Source organism: Leptodactylus fuscus, chromosome 3 (assembly GCF_031893055.1).
Source record: "Leptodactylus fuscus isolate aLepFus1 chromosome 3, aLepFus1.hap2, whole genome shotgun sequence".
In the NCBI taxonomy this organism is placed as follows: Eukaryota; Metazoa; Chordata; class Amphibia; order Anura; family Leptodactylidae; genus Leptodactylus; species Leptodactylus fuscus.
In genome coordinates this window covers 239746691-239765843 of record NC_134267.1, presented here as the reverse complement: position 1 = coordinate 239765843, position 19153 = coordinate 239746691, and the positions used below count along the sequence as shown (strand labels likewise).

At 47.5% G+C, this 19153-nt stretch overlaps 2 protein-coding genes across 2 annotated transcripts in view; both read left to right on the top strand.

Moving 5' to 3' along the window:
• Nucleotides 1-1427, top strand: part of LOC142198356 (uncharacterized) — a 20121-nt gene extending 18694 nt beyond the window's left edge. Inside the window, exons 6-7 of the mRNA XM_075269348.1 lie at nucleotides 578-880; nucleotides 1259-1427. Coding sequence (XP_075125449.1) covers nucleotides 578-880; nucleotides 1259-1427 — 472 coding nt within the window. The remainder of the gene's footprint in view (nucleotides 1-577; nucleotides 881-1258) is intronic.
• LOC142198357 (fucolectin-4-like) overlaps nucleotides 1-19153 on the top strand; it is a 25604-nt gene extending 6451 nt beyond the window's left edge. Inside the window, exons 2-5 of the mRNA XM_075269349.1 lie at nucleotides 14448-14506; nucleotides 15733-15768; nucleotides 16231-16537; nucleotides 18910-19153. Of these exons, the coding sequence (XP_075125450.1) occupies nucleotides 14449-14506; nucleotides 15733-15768; nucleotides 16231-16537; nucleotides 18910-19078 (570 nt within the window). The 5' untranslated portion in view covers nucleotide 14448 and the 3' untranslated portion in view covers nucleotides 19079-19153. The remainder of the gene's footprint in view (nucleotides 1-14447; nucleotides 14507-15732; nucleotides 15769-16230; nucleotides 16538-18909) is intronic.

Here is a 19153-nt window from a genome sequence, read left to right as displayed (position 1 = left end):
GGTTCAGGATGCTCTGGACCTCTGAGAGCCGCCATGTTCAGCGTCCCAGGTCCTGCAGCAAATTCAAAAGTGAAAAGCACCGGTCACGGGAGTGAATTGCGGTGGTGTACGGGAATTCCATGTAGCCTATTGTTCAATCCGGGACCCAAGGTATGTATGTGCGCAATTTCAGCAAAATCTGTTCGCCCGTCTAAGGTGTCATTATCCGTTTGCCCGTCTAAGGTGTCATTGCGTCCCCTTTCCAACCCTCCCCCCCCCCCAACCCCTTTGCACCCACCCCCGCAACCCCAGTCTCGGCCTCCTCCCCTGCCTGCCTGAAAATTTGAGCCAAATCGGTTGAGTGGTTTTTGCGTGACTGAGGAACAAACATCCAAACATCTAAACATCCAAACACACATAATCAAAGACGACAAAAAAATCCTATAACTGTGTAGACAGTGAACAAGCAGGGAATGCTAAGAAATTTCAGGGCTCAGGACTCAGATGGTTTGTATTACAATGGTGTTTGGTGGCTTACTAGATAAGACAAATTACTGGTGTTAACCTGTTTCACGTGTACTCTTCTCTTAACAGACAGGAACGTTGCACTTCAGGGTCGAGCTACTCAGTCTTCCATTTATAAGGATAGTCGGTATCATTACGGGTATCTGGGAATGCCAATAAATGCAATAGATGGAAACCAGGACACGGAATTTGACCATGGCTCATGTTCACACACACACCAGGAGTTGTCTCCCTGGTGGAGGGTGGACTTGCTGAGGTCTTATAGGATTGGCCACATCACCATCACCAACAGAGGGGACTGCTGCGGAAACAGACTGAACGGTGCCGAAATCCTTGTAGGAGACTCCTTGGCCAACAATGGGAACAACAATCCAAGGTGAGTGTGAGCCCTACAAATAGTGATTTATCAATACGTCTAAGGCCTCGTTCACATTTGCGTCAGTAATCTGTTCGGGGGAGTCCGCATGGGGACCCCCCCCAAAACGGATTACCGAACGCATTGGCAAGCGGTGTGCAGGATAGACAAGTAAGTGAACCCTTAAATTTAATAACAGGTTTATCCCTTTTTAGCAACAGTCACCAAATTTACCAAAAATTTTCCATGGCTACAAATAAGACTTACATAATGCTGAGATTACATTTTGGACCACTGACTCCACCCTGTAAATATGTGTCATCTATATTTCTGTGTTGTCTTACCACCAGTGTGTATCCCAGATTTTCATATAACATAACATATAATTTCTTGTCACAGGTGTGCGGTGGTGGGAACAATTCCAGCAGGAGGGTCTCAGACCTTTCAATGTAACGATATGGTTGGCAGATACGTCAGTGTTACATTGCCTGGAAAAGAAGAGTATCTTCATCTGTGTGAAGTTGAGGTCTTTGGAGCGGATCTACAGGAAGAACACTCATGCTCATAATTGGGATGTAATATTAATAATAACACTACATGATGATGTATGATAATTAAATATATAACGATTAAAGAGCATGACATAAAGGCATCATCATCAATTATTTTTGGCTTGCCATTTTTCCTTTATGGATCTTCTTGGAGGTATTGTTTCTCCTTGCAGAGAGCATCAAAGCAGACAGGCAATGATCCCTGGAAAAAAGGATATGCAGATTAGACAACTTCCAGAAGAAAGAAAGCTGTGTATGTGCTGCCACCTATTGGAGAAAATGATCCTACATTCAGCGTCCCTTGTAGCCTCCCCCCTACAACCAAGCACACCGCACTGTACATGCTGCACTCTGTCTGCAGTTACTGAAGGTTTTTCTTTTCCTTAGGAGAAGGCTGTTAGGAACTTGATGCAACAGATAACTCAGTAAGTCCTGGGCTACTAGAATTCACAATCACTGAGGCAAAAACAGACCTGGGTGTGCTACACTCTCCTAACCGGAGCAGAACCAGGCCCCGAGTTCTTCACCCGAGCTCCTGATGGTGGAGTTGGACTTGGTAATAGTCCGAGGCCCAGAACCGCAACTGCACAGAGAGCGACGCACACCCAGTGAACCTCAAGTAAGAGGACCCATAAGGACCCAGACATTAACCATGGAGTAGTAGATGAGCAGGAGGGTTATCCAGGGAATATACGCAGATACCCAAGGAGCAAATTTGTGGTCAAGAAAGCCGGGTCGATAACTGGAGGTCACGAGGTAGCAGAAGGCAGAGACAGAAGCGCAGTCAGGGAAGCCGGGTTATACACAAGAGGTCACAAAGTAGCCAAATCAGGATCCAAAAAGGAGGTCAGGAGGAAGCCAAAGGTCAGACACAGGAGGTCAGGAAGGTACTAAATCAGGATCACAGAGGAGAGGTCTGTAAGGCAAGCCGAGTAAAACAATCCAGGGAATCCAAGATCAGGGACAGAAGGCAGGAGACAGGTGACAGAAGTGGAGCAGGAGAGGCAACGTTAGGGAGCTGATACTGTGGAGTCATGAATAACCAGTGGCCAGGACCAGAATGAGACCTAAATAGCCTCAGGCCCACCACCCATCCCCCTGACCTGGAAGTGCTGGCTCCGGTGCCAGGGGAAAACTGGAACCTTCACAAACTCCAGCGGAGGCCTCCGGCCTATCCTGTGCCGGAGTCAGCAGCCATTCTGGTGCTGGACAGAGAGTGGGCCGGGAGCCTCTGTGCAGCACAGCGGAGACCCCGGCCTGACCTAACAAAGGCTCTCAGATTGGCTGAGATAGTCATGTTGTGTCCACCTACCAATAGTTAATGGTAGGTGGACACGTTACAGTGCTGATGTCATATACGCTATATAAGGTGCTGTTAGAGAGGAACACAAGGCATTTCTAGGATGGTGGAAGTAGGGGATAGATCTGTTATTCGCCCACTGCATGATGCAAAGCAATGACTCCATATTCTTCTTTAATACACAGCAATGACTACGGCAAAACCTGCAATACATCTAGATAATCATAGGAGTAGGAGAAGTAAAACCAATTTTAGTCAGATTAATCAATTACAGGTAGATTAGTAATAGAAATCATAGGGGTGAGGGAGGGAGAATATCTGCGCAGCCAAATAGCTACAGGGATACAGACACTGGACTTTTAACCATTGATCTCTTGTTATACATATTTTTACTGACATTACTTCTGGTTTTGGTGGCAATACCAGTATTCACATTATTGTTGTTATACCTCTTAAAAATTAAGAAGTTTTTGATTACTTAGCTCCATCATGTCATTCTGTGTTAAGGAATTGCTAGGACAGTAATTCCCCAGAAGCTGCTGGAAACCCTGGGGTGGGGCACAAGAGACAGTGAGCCCTAAGCTGAAGCCCCCCACTGTCCCTTCCTATTGCCAGGCCCTATCCTATGTAATAGGCGGCAACTCGAAGACGATCCCTTCCTATATATGTGATACACAAAACGCAGACAAGACAAACAACAACAAGGGAGGTCAGCTAGCCAGGGTTCGGTAACAGTAGAGCAATGCAGTGCCAAATCAGAGTCCAAAAGAATTGTCAGTAGGGAAGCCAGAGGTCAAGGATGAGAATACAGTAACAAAACAGCAAGAGAAAAGCCAGCACGCACAAGGCAATAACAGGCCCCAGTGTGAATGTGAGCCAAGACTAAATAGGGAGGAAGAACCCGCCCAGAACCTGATAGGAAGGCACACTGTCAATCACAGGGCAATGCAAAAATTAAACACTTAATGGACAGAGGCAACAAGGGCAGAAGACTGGTGTGGTGCAAATTCAATTACAGAACTAGAGCCTTGTTCACAAAGTGCAACTAAAAACTCTAAGCAAATTATGCAAACTGCACATGCCTCCTTCACCGCAGCACGCGAGCAGGGGGTGGCGCAGAGACCCGAACAGGCAGAAATGTTACAATATGGTCTTCAGTGTGGATTCTGTGTGTTCCTCCTTTAATGTTGTAACACATAATTTACCACAGGGACTTTCTGGACTGTCAAGCATGCCCTGGTAGTGATGTATCACCTGCTAATAAAGCTATTCCTCCTAGTCAGCGTAGTCTTCCTCCTCTTTTTGATGCGCTAGATTAGAACTGTCAGCATTTTTTGCAACTAATGAAAGCAGAGGTGGACGAGGAAGAATTGACTGTCCGTGGTAGAACTAATAGTGGCGGGGGAAGGGGAGTGATTCTACTACTACTAGTTGTCATTCTAGTAGGGACACTAGGGAGAAACATGGAGGCAGAAACAATGAGGGTGTGCAGAAATTGCATGGTTACAAGGAGTCGGAACAAAGTGGGGAAGATAATGACAATGTTGACTATTTTGCAAATTGAACTTGGCAACCAGGTCAGAGTGACATGGTGACATAAGAGGAAGATGGTGGTGGCAGTAGTGATAGTAACCATTCCAACCAGTGTGCAGCTCCAACATCCCAGGGAAGTCCTAACTCAAAAAAGCTAATGGGGTGGGATGGTAGCACTGGTAGGAGTTGTAGACACATTTCTTCTGCGGCGCAACAAGTACACACTGTCATCTCCGGTGTGGACATTTTTTTCTACATTGCCAAACAATAAAGCCATGGAAATATGTAAGTTGTGCAAGCAAGGAGCTTATGTAGGAACAATATCTCTGCGCGCTCTCATGAAAAAGCATCATTACTAGAGATGAGCGAGTAGTATTCAATCGAGTAGGTATTCCATCAAATACTACGGTATTCAAAATACTCATACTCGATCGAGTACCACTTGCTATTTGAATGGAAAAGTTCGATGCAGAACCAGCGTTGATTGGCCGAATTCTATACAGTCAGCCAATCAACACTGGTTCTTCTGCTACCTTTAGAAGTCTTCTCTGTGCAGCTTTCCGTGGCGTCTTCCGGCTCTGAATTCACTCTGCTAGGCATCAGGCCTGGGCAGAGCCGACTGCGCATGTCCGCTTGTAGTGCAGACCTCCTCCTCTTCCATGCTAGCACCAGTCATCCATAAGGGAATGTATATACAGGAAACAGTAATACAAACCGAGTCATCCAGCAGTTCTGTAACTTAACTCATACTTGGCCAAGCTGCTGGTGGTGCACTTACTGCCACTTAGTAGATTACACTGCATTCCAATGGCATGTACTCAACATTGATGGAGAATAGCCACCATTACTTCTATAGGAAAGCTGTCCATGCATCACTTGTGAGAGAATGCGGGCCTCTCCTTGGACATGTCATTCCGGGGAAAGGTGCATGCCATGGCAGGGGCAATAGCCCAGAAATGCAACAAGGGCAGGTGCTAGTTCCACCATGTGTGTAGGGCCTATTTGCAACAGCTTGCCGGTTCCATTTGACTCCTCTGGATCCTCCTCTCTGCCCCCATCTTCATCAGAACAAGGCATCTTTTCACTCCTTCTCTTTCATGTCATGGGTGTAATGTGAATCATTGAGAGGAGCCGTACAGATCTTCTCCATCACTCTTATCTATGATTTCTATCACTATCTGCCTGTACTTAATCAAATTTAGCTAAACTTTGTTCTACTTCTCCTACTCCTATGATTCTCTTGCTGCCCCGCAAGCTTTGCTGTACTTTGTGCTGTGTATTTCTGAAGAAAATGCAGCAATTGCTAAGAACTAAGGCTAAGAACAAACTGGAACCCTGTAAATATCTGTACTACAGAGGGAAGGTGTGAGTGATGGACGGGGCGGGGGGAGGTAACCGATACATTTTGTTCTTGTGACACTTCTAAATTCTGTAGAAATCCAGTTTACTATGAAATATATAATCTTCACTAGGAGACGCCAAGGTACACAGATAAGAGGAGCAGCGCAAACATGTGGTGACTGATCCCAGGGAACAAGCTACATCTCCGACTTCTGGGGAACTGTAATTTCCTGATTATTGACCTTTCTTATGTAAGCAGCGACTGCTGCAGAGAATGTTGGAGGTAACACCCAGTGATCACAGATCGCAACATATCTGCAAACTCTATGGGATTTTCTGAAAGGTTTCCAACAATTGGAGGAATTGCTTAGTGGAAGTGAGCGGTAGTGATAGTAAGGACTGGTTGAAGGACCTGCCATGAGGCCGAACATGCACAGAAATGGTTTTGTATGGAATACAATCAAGATGGCGGCTGGACATGCGCAGAGCCAATCAGAATAGAGTAAAGTTGGCCTGCGAACTTGTGTAGAAACGGTCTTGTATGGGATATAATCAAGATGACTATCGGACATGTGCAGAGCCGCTCGGAATAGAATCGAGATGGCCGATGGACATGCGCAGAGCCACTTGGGTAGGAATAGGATGAAGATGGCCAACACGACCGGCTCTGCGCATGTCCATCTTGATTGTATTCTGTGCGGCTTCCACCACCTCTTGAACAGACTGTCATAATTGTCAACTCTTCCAAAATATCCAGGAGGCTTGTAGCAGGCCGGAGAGAGATGTTGAACCTCATAGGCTGCTCTTATATCTTGCCAATTTGGTTAAAGAAGGGTGTCAAGGATACCGCCTTACCAAAGCCGCTTTGGCATACCTGGCGATCACCGTTCTTTCTTACTTTCCACTTGCACCCCGCGACTGTGCCCGGTTTTATAGGATAATATGTAACAAGCTTTATAAATTTAATTTATATATTTAATAAGCCGAGTGGGTCAGCACTAGGCACTAACACATCCTATTAATATTATAAATGTGAAAGTTTGTGTGTTTGGATGTTTGTGGGTTTGCGTGTTTGGATGTTTGTTCCTCAATCACAGCAAAACGGCTGAATGGATTTTTCGAAATTGCACATATACCTACAGATTGGCCAGGAAGGAAAAATAGGCTACTTGCATGTTGCTCTCTCCCCCCGACTCACCACCACGACCGCCTGCAGGACCTGACATGGCGGCAGCACAGCAATTCCTCTGGCTTAATCCAGTACGCGACGAACAACATGACGGCTGCCCGCAGCTCTGGACCGTCGCTGCCATGCCAGCCGGGTGAGTGGTGCCCGATGCCGGCGTAGTATGTGTCTACGCTACCACACGTGCGGGGCACAGATGGCCGTCCCCGCGTACTGTTCAGCATGCACAGCAGCTGGCTGCAGAAGTACCACTCATGCCGGCTGCTGTGGGTCCCGCGTCACGCATGCCTCCCCACCATCTGCCGGGGACTAGGGGGCAGCCACAGCAGTAATCAGCAATCTCGGTTGCACCTGCTGTAAGGCTCCAGCTGCTGCCTGCTCCGCTCCATGGCCTGTGCCAGAAAGTCTGGAAGGGAGCGCACATGCAGTCTTCGTGCAGTCGCACACAGTATCGCATGGCCAGCTTATGTAAGTAACCTGCGTGATTCGCCTTTTCAAACATTGCAGCCGGCTAGGGGTTTAGGGTTGGTGTGGACAGGGGTGCATGGGATGCTAGGGGGGCCGCGCAATAGGCTAAATTATGGGGGGGGGCACGGGATGCACGGAATGATGGGGCGCATGCAGGGGTGAACCATGGGTTTCTGCCACCTGAGACGGATGTCAGAGAGCCGCCCCACCCCCTCCGCTCTGCCCCCTCCTCCGGTGGGGCCATGCGGAGGGGGCGGGGTCGAGCGGAGCGAGCGTCTTTAGCAGGCAGAGAGCAGGTAGGGAGAGGACCTGCTCTCTGCCTGAGCGTGAGGGGCAGCCACTGGAGCAGCGCTGCTCCAGCGGCCTCCCCAATCCACCGCTCAGTGACGGTGACCCTAAGCCAGTCCAGGACAGCAAAAATGCCGCCCTCCCCCGGGCCCTGGCATAGCGCTGCCTGAAGCGGCCGCTTCAGGTCACCTCATGGGAGGTGCGGCGCTGGGCGCATGACAGGCAGATTTAGGGTGGATGGGGGGGGCTGAGGCATACAGTAGCAGGGGGTGACACGGCCGTGGGGTTGGAGGGAGCAAGGGACCTGTGGTGGCGAGGGGTGCACGGGACGGCGGACGCGCGATGCCCCTGTGCTGACACCGCACACCACGGCATACCTCCACCACCACGTGGCTGGCCGCGCAACATATTCGGTAATGACTGCATACATTTACGCGGGCCGACGCAAACACAAACCCGCAGATGAAGTCGCAGGTACCTGCTAGTACAGAAATATATATCAGTCGAAGATAGGCAAATACGTTGTTCACTGTTGTTCTCCCACTCCTTGTAAAAACCACCTTTCCACCCCAAACCAGCCTTGTCAGTAACTATCTCCTCATCTCTCCCTCTCTCCTACCCCACCATATAACTTTCTCTGCACAGCTCCTCACAAACCTGCAGACTTTCCGCCCCAGACACATACAACCCCCCCGCAGCCTCTCCTACCTACACCTGCTGTCCCTCTCCCTGCTCCTCCTTACTTCTGGTGACATATCTCCTAACCCTGGACCCCCACAGCAAATCTCCACTGTCAGCCGTTTCCCCACAACTGGCGCTAGAGCACGGAACCCCCGAAATCTCAAACCAATCTCACTCACTCCTACCCCTCCCCCTGCCCTCCCCGGTGCACTATGGAATGCCCTCTCTGTATGTAATAAACTTACCTACATCCACGACCTTTTCATTCTCAATGATCTTACATTTCTTGGTCTCACTGAAACATGGCTGACACCCTCAGACACAGCCTCCCCCGCCGCCCTCTCCTATGGAGGTCTGCAATTCTCACATACTCCCCGCCCCAACAACAAACCTGGCGGAGGCGTAGGCATCCTCCTGTCAGACAAGTGTTCATTTGCCCCTATCCAGGCGCTACCTGCCCTTAGCCCCCCTCCTTTGAAGTGCATTCTGTTCGTATCTTCTCACCCGCCAACCTCCGACTGGCCGTCATATACCGACCGCCAGGACCTACCGCTGCCTTTATCGACCACTTCACCACCTGGCTCACACACTTCCTATCTACAGACACCCCCACCATCATCATGGGGGATTTCAACATCCCCATTAACACAGACCACCCTTCCACCTCCAGTCTCTTGTCCCTCACCACCTCCTTTGGTCTCTCCCAATGGTCCTCTTCTGCCACCCACACAAAGGGGGGCACACTAGACCTAATATTCACCCGCCTCTGCTCCATATGCAGCCTCTCTAACTCTCCATCCACGCTCTCTGACCACAACCTGCTGACATTCTCTGCCCTCTCTTCTCCAATGGACCCCCCACTCTCTAAACCAACACGCTCCCGCAGGAACCTCAACCGCCTTGACACCTGCACCCTCTCAGACTCTCTCCTACCACTCGCTGACATATCCTCAATCCAGGACACAGATGCCGCTGCTGCCTTCTATAACAACACCATTACCTCAGCCCTTGATTCTGTAGCCCCCTACACAAACTCCAGAGCCCGAGCAACCAATAGACAACCCTGGCACACCGACCTGACTAAAAAACTGAGACGTGCCTCGCGGGTTGCAGAACGCCTCTGGAAGAAAAGCCACTCCCAGGAGGACTTCCTCAGGTACAAAGAGGCAGTTCTCACATTTAAGAACGCACTCACCGCCGCCAAGCAGGTCTACTTCACCACACTCATATCCGCACTCTCTCGCAACCCCAAACAACTATTCTCCACCTTCAACTCCCTCCTCCGTCCTCCTGCCCCCCTCCAACATCACTTATCTCAGCTGACGACTTTGCCTCCTACTTTAAAACTAAAATTGACACCATCAGAGACAGCCTCACCCTACTCCCCCGACAATCCATCCACCCAACTACTCGCTGCTCCCCATCCCTGACCTGTTTCACCTCCATCACTGATGAAAAACTCTCCTCCCTAATCTCCAAATCCCACCTCACCTCCTGTGCGCTCGACCCGATTCAATCACATCTCATCCCCAAGCTCACTGAGGTTATCACTCCAGCCCTACTCCATCTCTTCAATCTAACCCTAACCAATGGATCCTTCCCCTCAGCCTTCAAACACGCCACTGTCACTCCTATACTTAAGAAACCGTCCCTTGACCCGTCCTCTCCTGCCAACTATCATCCCATCTCTCTGCTCCCGTACGCCTCAAAATTTCTTGAGCAGCATGTCCACTCCGAACTCTCCTCCTATCTCTCATCCAACCTGCTCTTTGACAGACTTCAGTCAGGCTTCAGACCCCGGCACTCCACTGAAACTGCCCTAACAAAAGTCACTAACGCCCTGCTAACCGCCAAAGCCAAGCGCCATTACTCTGTCCTCCTCCTCCTCCTCGACCTCTCCTCTGCCTTTGACACAGTTGACCACTCCCTCCTGTTAGAAATTCTCTCATCCCTTGGTATCTCAGACTTGGCCCTTTCGTGGATCTCCTCATACCTCACCGACCGCACATTCAGTGTCTCCCACTCGCACACCACCTCCTCACCTCGCCCTCTCTCTGTAGGTGTCCCCCAAGGCTCCGTCCTAGGACCCCTCCTGTTCTCCATCTACACCCTCGGCCTGGGCCAACTCATAGAATCTCATGGCTTTCAGTACCATTGCTATGCCGACGACACCCAAATCTACATCTCTGGACCAGACATGACCTCCCTGCTGGCCAGAATTCCAGATTGTTTAGCGGCCATAGCCTCCTTCCTCTCCTCCCGCTTTCTCAAACTCAACATGGAGAAAACAGAGTTTATCATCTTCACCCCACCCCGTATGGCCCCTCCACCTGACCCATCTATCACAGTTAATGGAACCCCACTTACCCCTGTCCCACAGGCCCGATGCCTTGGGGTAACCCTGGACTCCAACTTATCCTTCAAACCACATATTCAAACCCTCAACACCTCTTGTCGCCTCCAGCTCAAGAACATCCACCGAATCCGCTCCTTCCTCACCCCAGAAACTACCAAGATGCTCATCCAGGCCCTCATAATCTCCCGCTTAGACTACTGCAACACCCTTCTGCCTGGACTCCCGGCTAACACCCTCGCCCCCCTCCAGTCCACCTTAAACTGCGCTGCTCGCTTAATTCACCTCACCCCCCGAACTTCATCAGCTGCTCCCCTCTGCCAGTCCCTCCACTGGTTACCCATAGCCCAGCGAATTGAGTTCAAGCTACTAACGCTAACATACAAAGCCATCCACAACCTGTCCCCTCCATATATCTCTGACCTCATCCACACCCTGTCCCCTCCATATATCTCTGACCTCATCTCCCGCTACCTGCCCACACGTAACCTCAGATCCTCCAATGACCTCCTACTCCGCTCTGACCTCATCCGCTCCTCACACAACCATCTCCAAGACTTCTCCCGTGCATCCCCCATACTCTGGAACTCCTTACCACGACACATAAGACTGACCCCCACAATCATAGGATTCAAGAAGGCCCTGAAGACTCCCCTATTCAGGAAGGCCTACAACCTCCAATAACACTATCACCACACCGCCATCTGTACAGTCTCCCCCTCTCCTTCTGTCTCTACCCCCCTTCCCTCATAGATTGTAAGCCCTTGCGGGCAGGGCCCTCTACCCCACTGTGCCAGCCGATCACTGTTAGTATGATATGTACCTGTATATTTTGTGTATTGTATGTAACCCCCAAATGTAAAGCACCATGGAATTAATGGTGCTATATAAATAAACAATAATAATAATACAGATAAAGTACAATACAATACAATACATAAAATAAAATGGGAATAAAAGATAGAAAGAAAACAATAACAACATGAGTCTCACTGAAGCGTTATTGCTAGGCTTCAGAGCACATGCTTGAGTCAGTCAAAGGAGCTCCAATCTGCTCACATGGCTTCCAGAATAAGAAAAACTGTTTCTCCTCAGAGGGGACAATATAACTCTCCCCCATATCCTCCCTGAGTGATGTAATTAGGGATAGAAGTCCCACTCTCCATCCTTGAAACCAAATAATTAAGAACAGTCAATTCCTCCCCAGAAGATCATAGGTCAGGCCAGTAGTATGATGAGTTTGTGGTGAGGTCCCCAAGACACCAAGGATAAGACCCCAATCCGCTTTGGGTTATGAGTTCAGTGTCTGAACCTTTCCCCTGCCCCCAATACTAGCGAGTTTAGACTTCAAGTGTTTGGGTCTGCCTGGCACACCCGAGGAATTTACGAGTGCAATTGTGGTGTGTCCTCCTAGGCAAATATTAACAGAAAACCATATTTCCTTTGAAGATGGGCTTGGAGACATCAGGTCTAGATTGTGTATGTTCAGAGGTATACTTTCAGTATACCACTCCAGAATGGCCCCCCGCTGGGATAATGAGGTTAGCACAGGTATGCTAATTGAGTCAGGCCTAGAACTACAAAGGGAATTGATTACTGGCATTGAACTGTCATCCCACATTCCTTAAGCTAAAATGGTTAACAGACACAAACGTCCCACTGTGAGTGAGATGCTCCATACTGTCAGTAAATGCCATCAATGTCTCTGCTCTCTCTGACTCTTCTGCTCTGGCCCCCTGTAGGGTGCACACATCTCCTTACCCACACCTTATTCTCTCCTAGCCATCCCTGACCATTTAAGACTTCTACACACACAGGAAAGTGCCTGAGCAATATAGATTTTTTGTATGATAGTTCTTTCTCATTCTGTCTGACTACCTGTGTATTGACTCTAGCTTGGTCTGACCCGGACTTGTTCCTGACCTCCAAACCTGTCCTAGTTCCTCTGACCTGTTGCCTTTTTACCAACTCAAACCAGCACAAACTCAGCCAGCCCTGACCTCGTCCCATATTCTATCTGACTACAAGCAAAAACTCAGCCAGCCCTGACCTCGTCCCATATTCTATCTGACTACCAGCACAAACTCAGCCAGCCCTGACCTTGTCCCATATTCTATCTGACTACCAGCACAAACTCAGCCAGCCCTGATCTCGTCCCATATTCTATCTGACTACCAGCACAAACTCAGCCAGCCCTGACCTCGTCCCATATTCTATCTGACTACCAGCACAAACTCAGCCAGCCCTGACCTCTTCCCATATTCTATCTGACTACCAGCACAAACTCAGCCAGCCCTGACCTCTTCCCATATTCTATCTGACTACCAGCACAAACTCAGCCAGCCCTGACCTCGTCCCTGACTACTCTCCTGCCTGTCCCTCAATATTCAGTATTTATTCAGTACAGTAGAAGATCTTAGGTTTTATAATTTTTGGGGAGATGCGCTATATTATTGATCTTTTGGTGTGTAACATTTGTGTATGTCGGGTTCTTCCACTATATAGCCAAATTCACAGAACTTAAAGGTCTTGTCCAGGATCTGAACATGCAAAACCCAGAATGAGACATCTCCTTGCACATTAGATCACAAAAACGGGCATGGCATACATTTCAATGCCAATGTCTCAAAAACGTCATGACGTTGGCGTGACCCATGCAAGTATAACCCTAGAGAGACCCCAGTGTATTGTCGTTTCAATTCCAAGTCGTGACAAACGTATTCGACCCAAAACAAATCATCCTAAACCAACATATAATGAGCGCCAATGTGACTTCTAAGGTCCTGTTGCGACCACTAACAGCAGTCTTCATAACCCCTGAGCCAGTCTGTGACCCTCGGGGTAATGTCCACCAGCTTGGACCTCTCATGTGCTCTCCATGTCAGAGTCTGTCTCCAGCTGGTCCATCCAGTACATTCACCACCATCTCAAGGAACCTCGAGAGAGAGGATAAGTTCTCTTCTTCTTCTTTAGGTATTTGGCCAGGTCTGCTCTTGGGGCAGCCATCTGTTCCTTGCCCGGTTCTTTAATAGAATTCACCATCTTGGGCAATGAAAGATGTTGCTTGTTGGGATTCTAGCAAGTATTCGGCGAGGAGCTCAGAAAACCTCCAATGTTAGCGGCCAAACTCTATCCCCTGTAGATTTACTTTCACGAGTAATGTTGGTTTATCAATTTGGCACAAATCAATCCAGCTTTTTTTTTTTTATTAGTCTGATAAAACAGATGTCAGACTTTAGTAAATATTGGCTAAAGTATATGACAATGCTCAATAGTTTTCATTGTACAATGATCAAGTATTAAGTACATAAGGCCGGGCGGCTTGCCGATGTCCACTGACCAATCCGCTCCACTGACTGCTCGGGGTGGGGGACACACAGGGATATATAATAGAGAATCCCACCATTGGGGATACAGCTGGTGAACATTCATACAGTAAGGTAAGATCTCTATTACATATCAGATATCACACAATATACATAGTATGGGGGAGGGGGAGACATTGGAACTACATTGTCTGGATGTAGCAGAGTTGGGCGCTGACATAGTCTGTATCTATAGATGTAGCAGTGTTATTAGTGTTATCATCTGTCATCTATTAGCCCTGCAACACTCCAATGTCATGAAATGGTTAATAACACCCCCGTCCATCCTGAGCTACCTGATTCTTAAGTATAATGTCTGACACTTTGTATCACTTTAGATGAGGTCTCTATAATTGAGCAGAAGATTCCTCAATCTGTGTGCTGTTACATGTGCCGTCAATACACTGTTCCATCATATGTGCCCCCAGGGATATACAGTATATACATATATATATATTACTATTGTGTAATGTATGCCATACTGTACTGTATATACCAGTATAATGGTTGTATCTCCTGCAGGATGAAGTTTCTGCTCCTCGTTGTCCTTGTCTGGATTGTGTCTGATAACGCTTTTACAGGTTCAGTAACTTCTCTCCTCTCTATATTTATTAGGAGATCTGGTCTGGGGTCTCTATTCACTGAGGGTCCGTCTAGGCTCTGTGTTCATTTTGGGTTGTACTGATAGGGGTCACATTCACTGAGGACTGACTTGGCTTCGCTTGGAGTCATGTCCTGTATAAATGGACATCTTCTGCTTTGCTTCTCGGGGTCTTCTTGATGTCACTTCTCTAACGTAGATCGATATGGTGGGATCTCAGCTTTGGCAGGACTGGTGATGGTCACACCAGTAGAAATAAATGGGGACTCCATTGTGTATCTATGGACGAGTTTGTTACCTAGAAGTCATGGTCTATAGGATTCCCTTTACCAAATAATCCTACTTTAGAAATATTTGGTGATGCCAAACAAGGTCTCGAGATCATACAATGGAGATCGCCAGGTGAAATGCGAGAGGGAGAAGGCATTAAAGGGGTTGCCCAAGAGTAACAAAAAAATCTGGCAATGACGGGAAAGCAAGTCAGTAAGTTTCCCTTAGGCGGAGGTAAAATTTTCTGTAAATTAGACTCCGACTTTGGCTCAATCCAAATCCCCATCCATACTGAAGTCCATATGTTAAGTCATGAGACTAGCGTAGATATGTGCAGAATGACTAAAGAGGGGATAAGGGTCTACACACTGGGGGGGAATTGGGGCAATTGGCATGAGTCTCATGGTATTTTTTTTTTTTTGCCTTCCCCTGAATCAACACTGTAGGGTTGGACTTGATGGACTGATGTCTTTATCCAACCTCATCTACTATGTAACTATGAATTATCAGGACTGGCATTTAGTACGGTGGTCCTGATAACTTCTGTGCCACTGGTGGACGATCATTCAAGGCACACATCTCGTTAGACATCAGACGCATCCTTTGGTGGGGTCATGCACCTGCACCGAAATCTTGACATGTCTGTTGACAATCCATCTCGTCTGGGCCCCATTTTGGGATAGTGGCAAGGGCAGGACAAAAAGTTGCATTTTTTGGCACACAACCTCAACTTACACAAACAATTGTTGCAACTTTTTCATGCCTTTTACACCAGGAACAAGGCGTGATAAACATCTCCCAATATGTGCAGAGCTCAGGATAGGGAGGGTTGCCATCATGTTGCTGGAGTAAAGGAGCTGGAGACATCACCGCGTGACTCCAGAGATCAGGAATCATGAATAATCTTTTCATTATGTTGTGGTTTTTTTTTTATAGGAAACTGTGAAAGTCCAAATGGGGAGAAACATAGATGTAAGTAACTATAAGCGATGTCATGTGGTTCTGTGCTCAGTAAAGATGTCTTCATAGGACTTAATATATATGCAGAGAGTGAACCAGCAGGGAATCCGGGACATCTCAGATGTATCCGACCCAACATCCTCTGTAGATTCCTCATGCAGAAAGTAGCTATGGCTTGGGATTCCATTGAATGGGTTGTCCGACCCCAAAAGGACAGGTTCCGTTATTAGTATGTGATCTGAAGGGGTATAAGCTGGCTCTCCTATTCAAGCAATAGTAGTGGCGCCCAACTTCACCGGAGCCACCACTATAGAGTGGACGGGGCTGCCACACCGCTCCGAGACAATCTGTGTTGGGTCCGGGTGTCAGGCAATCCCATACTGATGTTCTGTGGATACCTTCCAGTATGAAATATCACTTTGGGGTTGGACAACTCCTTTAAGACGTCCTTAATATTTGTTCTTCTCTTGATAGACAGGAACGTTGCACTTGGAGGTCGAGCTACTCAGTCTTCCACTTATCAGGATAGTTATGCTCATCTGGGCTATTTGGCCTTGGCAATAAATGCGGTAGATGGAAACACTGACTCTCATTACATGCATGGCTCGTGTTCTCACACACATGACGACTTATCTCCTTGGTGGAGGGTGGACCTGCTGAAGTCTTACAGAATTGGCCACATCTCCATCACTAACAGAGGTGACTGCTGCGGAAACAGACTGAACGGTGCCGAAATCCTTGTAGGAGACTCCTTGGCCAACAATGGGAACAACAATCGAAGGTGAGTGTGAGTCCTACATACACGTATTTATTAATACAGCTCAGAATTACCTGGATATATAAGGCAACATTATAGAAAATCACAAATATACATATAAATATGTCCTGTTCATGGCTTTTAAGCCCCATACACGCGGGGCAATCCGAACTGGAAAATCCATTCCGCACATTGACTGGAATTCCCGGTCTGAACATAGCTAAATGATGGATGATGTTGGGAGTCCCTGCTCCCTCATAACCCTACTGTCTCAGAGGTCTCTGTCTCCTTCCTGTGCCATCCTGTATATAGTGTAGACAGTAAAGCCTCATGGCAGCAGCAGTGGTGAACCTAGCCTCTCTGCTGCCTGAGGTGGACGATCAAAAGATGCATCCCCCCGGTATTGAGTCCGGGGCGGGGAAGGGGGTTGTTGTTCATCTTTTGATCGTCCGCCTCAGGCAGCAGGGGGTTGGAGGTGCTAGCAGTAACATTACAATAAGCACAATGCAGTAATATGTTGTGCAGTAATACTCACAGGAGACGTCTGCCCACATTTCCCGTCTCTTCCCTTTGGACCGCCATGACCACTTCTTCCAGCCGTGACTTGACTCTGTAAAGTTTGAAACACAGACATCTTTGACTCCTCACTTCTTCACTCAACCCTCACTTCTTCACCCAACTCCTATATATATATAGCTGCCCACCCAGCTATTATGCCCCACAGTTGCACACCCATGAACTATTATTATACTCAGGGGTCCTTTCAGATACCCGAGTATAATAATTGGAGCCCCAGGGGAGGGGAGGGAACATAATAAACACTGTTACTCACCCCTCCGGGATCCAATGTTAATTCTAGCAGGCTTTGGGCCTATATGGTAATGCCAAGACATCACGTGGTCTGGGATATTACCATATAGGCCCAAAGCCTGTGCTAGTAGTAACAGGCTATTACTACTAGCATAGGCTTCGGGCCTATATAGTAATATTCCAGACCACGTGACGTCTGGGACATTACCATATAGGCCCGAAGCCTGCTAGGAGTAACATCGGATCCCAGAGAGGTGAGTATCAGTGTTTATTATGTTCCCTCACCTCCCCTGGGGCTCTGATTATTATACTCGGGTATCTGAAAAGACCCCCAAGTATAATAATAGCAGCAGTGGGATCGCGGCCTGGGCCCGGGCCTACTCACTGACGGCCTCTGCGGCCTATAGTACAAGTTCTGACAGTGTTCTACACTATGTTTTATAGATAGGTTCCTAGGAGTCCTAAGAGTATTATACACTATGTTTTATAGATAGGTTCCTAGGAGTCCTAAGAGTATTATACACTATGTTTTATAGATAGGTTCCTAGGAGTCCTAAGAGTATTCTACACTATGTTTTATAGATAGGTTCCTAGGAGTCCTAAGAGTATTATACACTATGTTTTATAGATAGGTTCCTAGGAGTCCTAAGAGTATTCTACACTATGTTTTATAGATAGGTTCCTAGGAGTCCTAAGAGTATTCTACACTATGTTTTATAGATAGGTTCCTAGGAGTCCTAAGAGTGTTCTACACTATGTTTTATAGATAGGTTCCTAGGAGCCCTGACAGTATTCTACACTATGTTTTATAGATAGGTTCCTAGGAGCCCTAAGAGTATTCTACACTATGTTTTATAGATAGGTTCCTAGGAGCCCTAAGAGTATTCTACACTATGTTTTATAGATAGGTTCCTAGGAGCCCTAAGAGTATTATACACTATGTTTTATAGATCGGTTCCTAGGAGTCCTAAGAGTATTCTACACTATGTTTTATAGATAGGTTCCTAGGAGCCCTAAGAGTATTATACACTATGTTTTATAGATCGGTTCCTAGGAGTCCTAAGAGTATTCTACACTATGTTTTATAGATAGGTTCCTAGGAGCCCTAAGAGTATTCTACACTATGTTTTATAGATAGGTTCCTAGGAGCCCTGACCATAGCAGGAGTTTGTATGTAGATAATCTTTGGAGTGTTATCTTATTCAAGATCTTCTGCTTAGAAAAGCAACAGTCCTGAATTGTGTAGCCAGTTTGTGTCACCATGGATTGTTGTGCTCCTCGGTCTCTTAGCTCTCGCTCCACCTCTATGATAATCAGCACATGCGCAGAACAGCTCTGAAACTGACCTGTCATAATAGGTGCATGCGCAGCATGGCTGATTATCAGACTGGTGGAACAAGAGCTACAGACAATGTGAGATTTTAGCTAAGCTCCCTGATCCGTCTTCAGACAAGCGAAAGAGGGATAGAGGATGGTCCTGGGTGGTGGGCACTTGGCCAGCTTGTAGTTTTGAATAAGACAGTCCTCTCCTGTATATCTCCATATAGATGTTGTGTAGAACACTAACCTATCGTCTCCTGTTACAGGTGTGCGAAGGTGGCAACAATTCCAGGAGGAGGGACTCAGACCTTCCAATGTAACGATATGGTTGGCAGATACGTCAATGTCGTTTTGACCGGAAAAAAAGATTTTCTTCAACTGTGTGAAGTCGAGGTCTTTGCACGGGATCTAATTTATGATCACCCATGTACATAGTAAAGACGTAAAAATAATAAGAATATGGTCATGATTCATGATAGTGATGTATAGAACTGTCGAATATCATGAAAT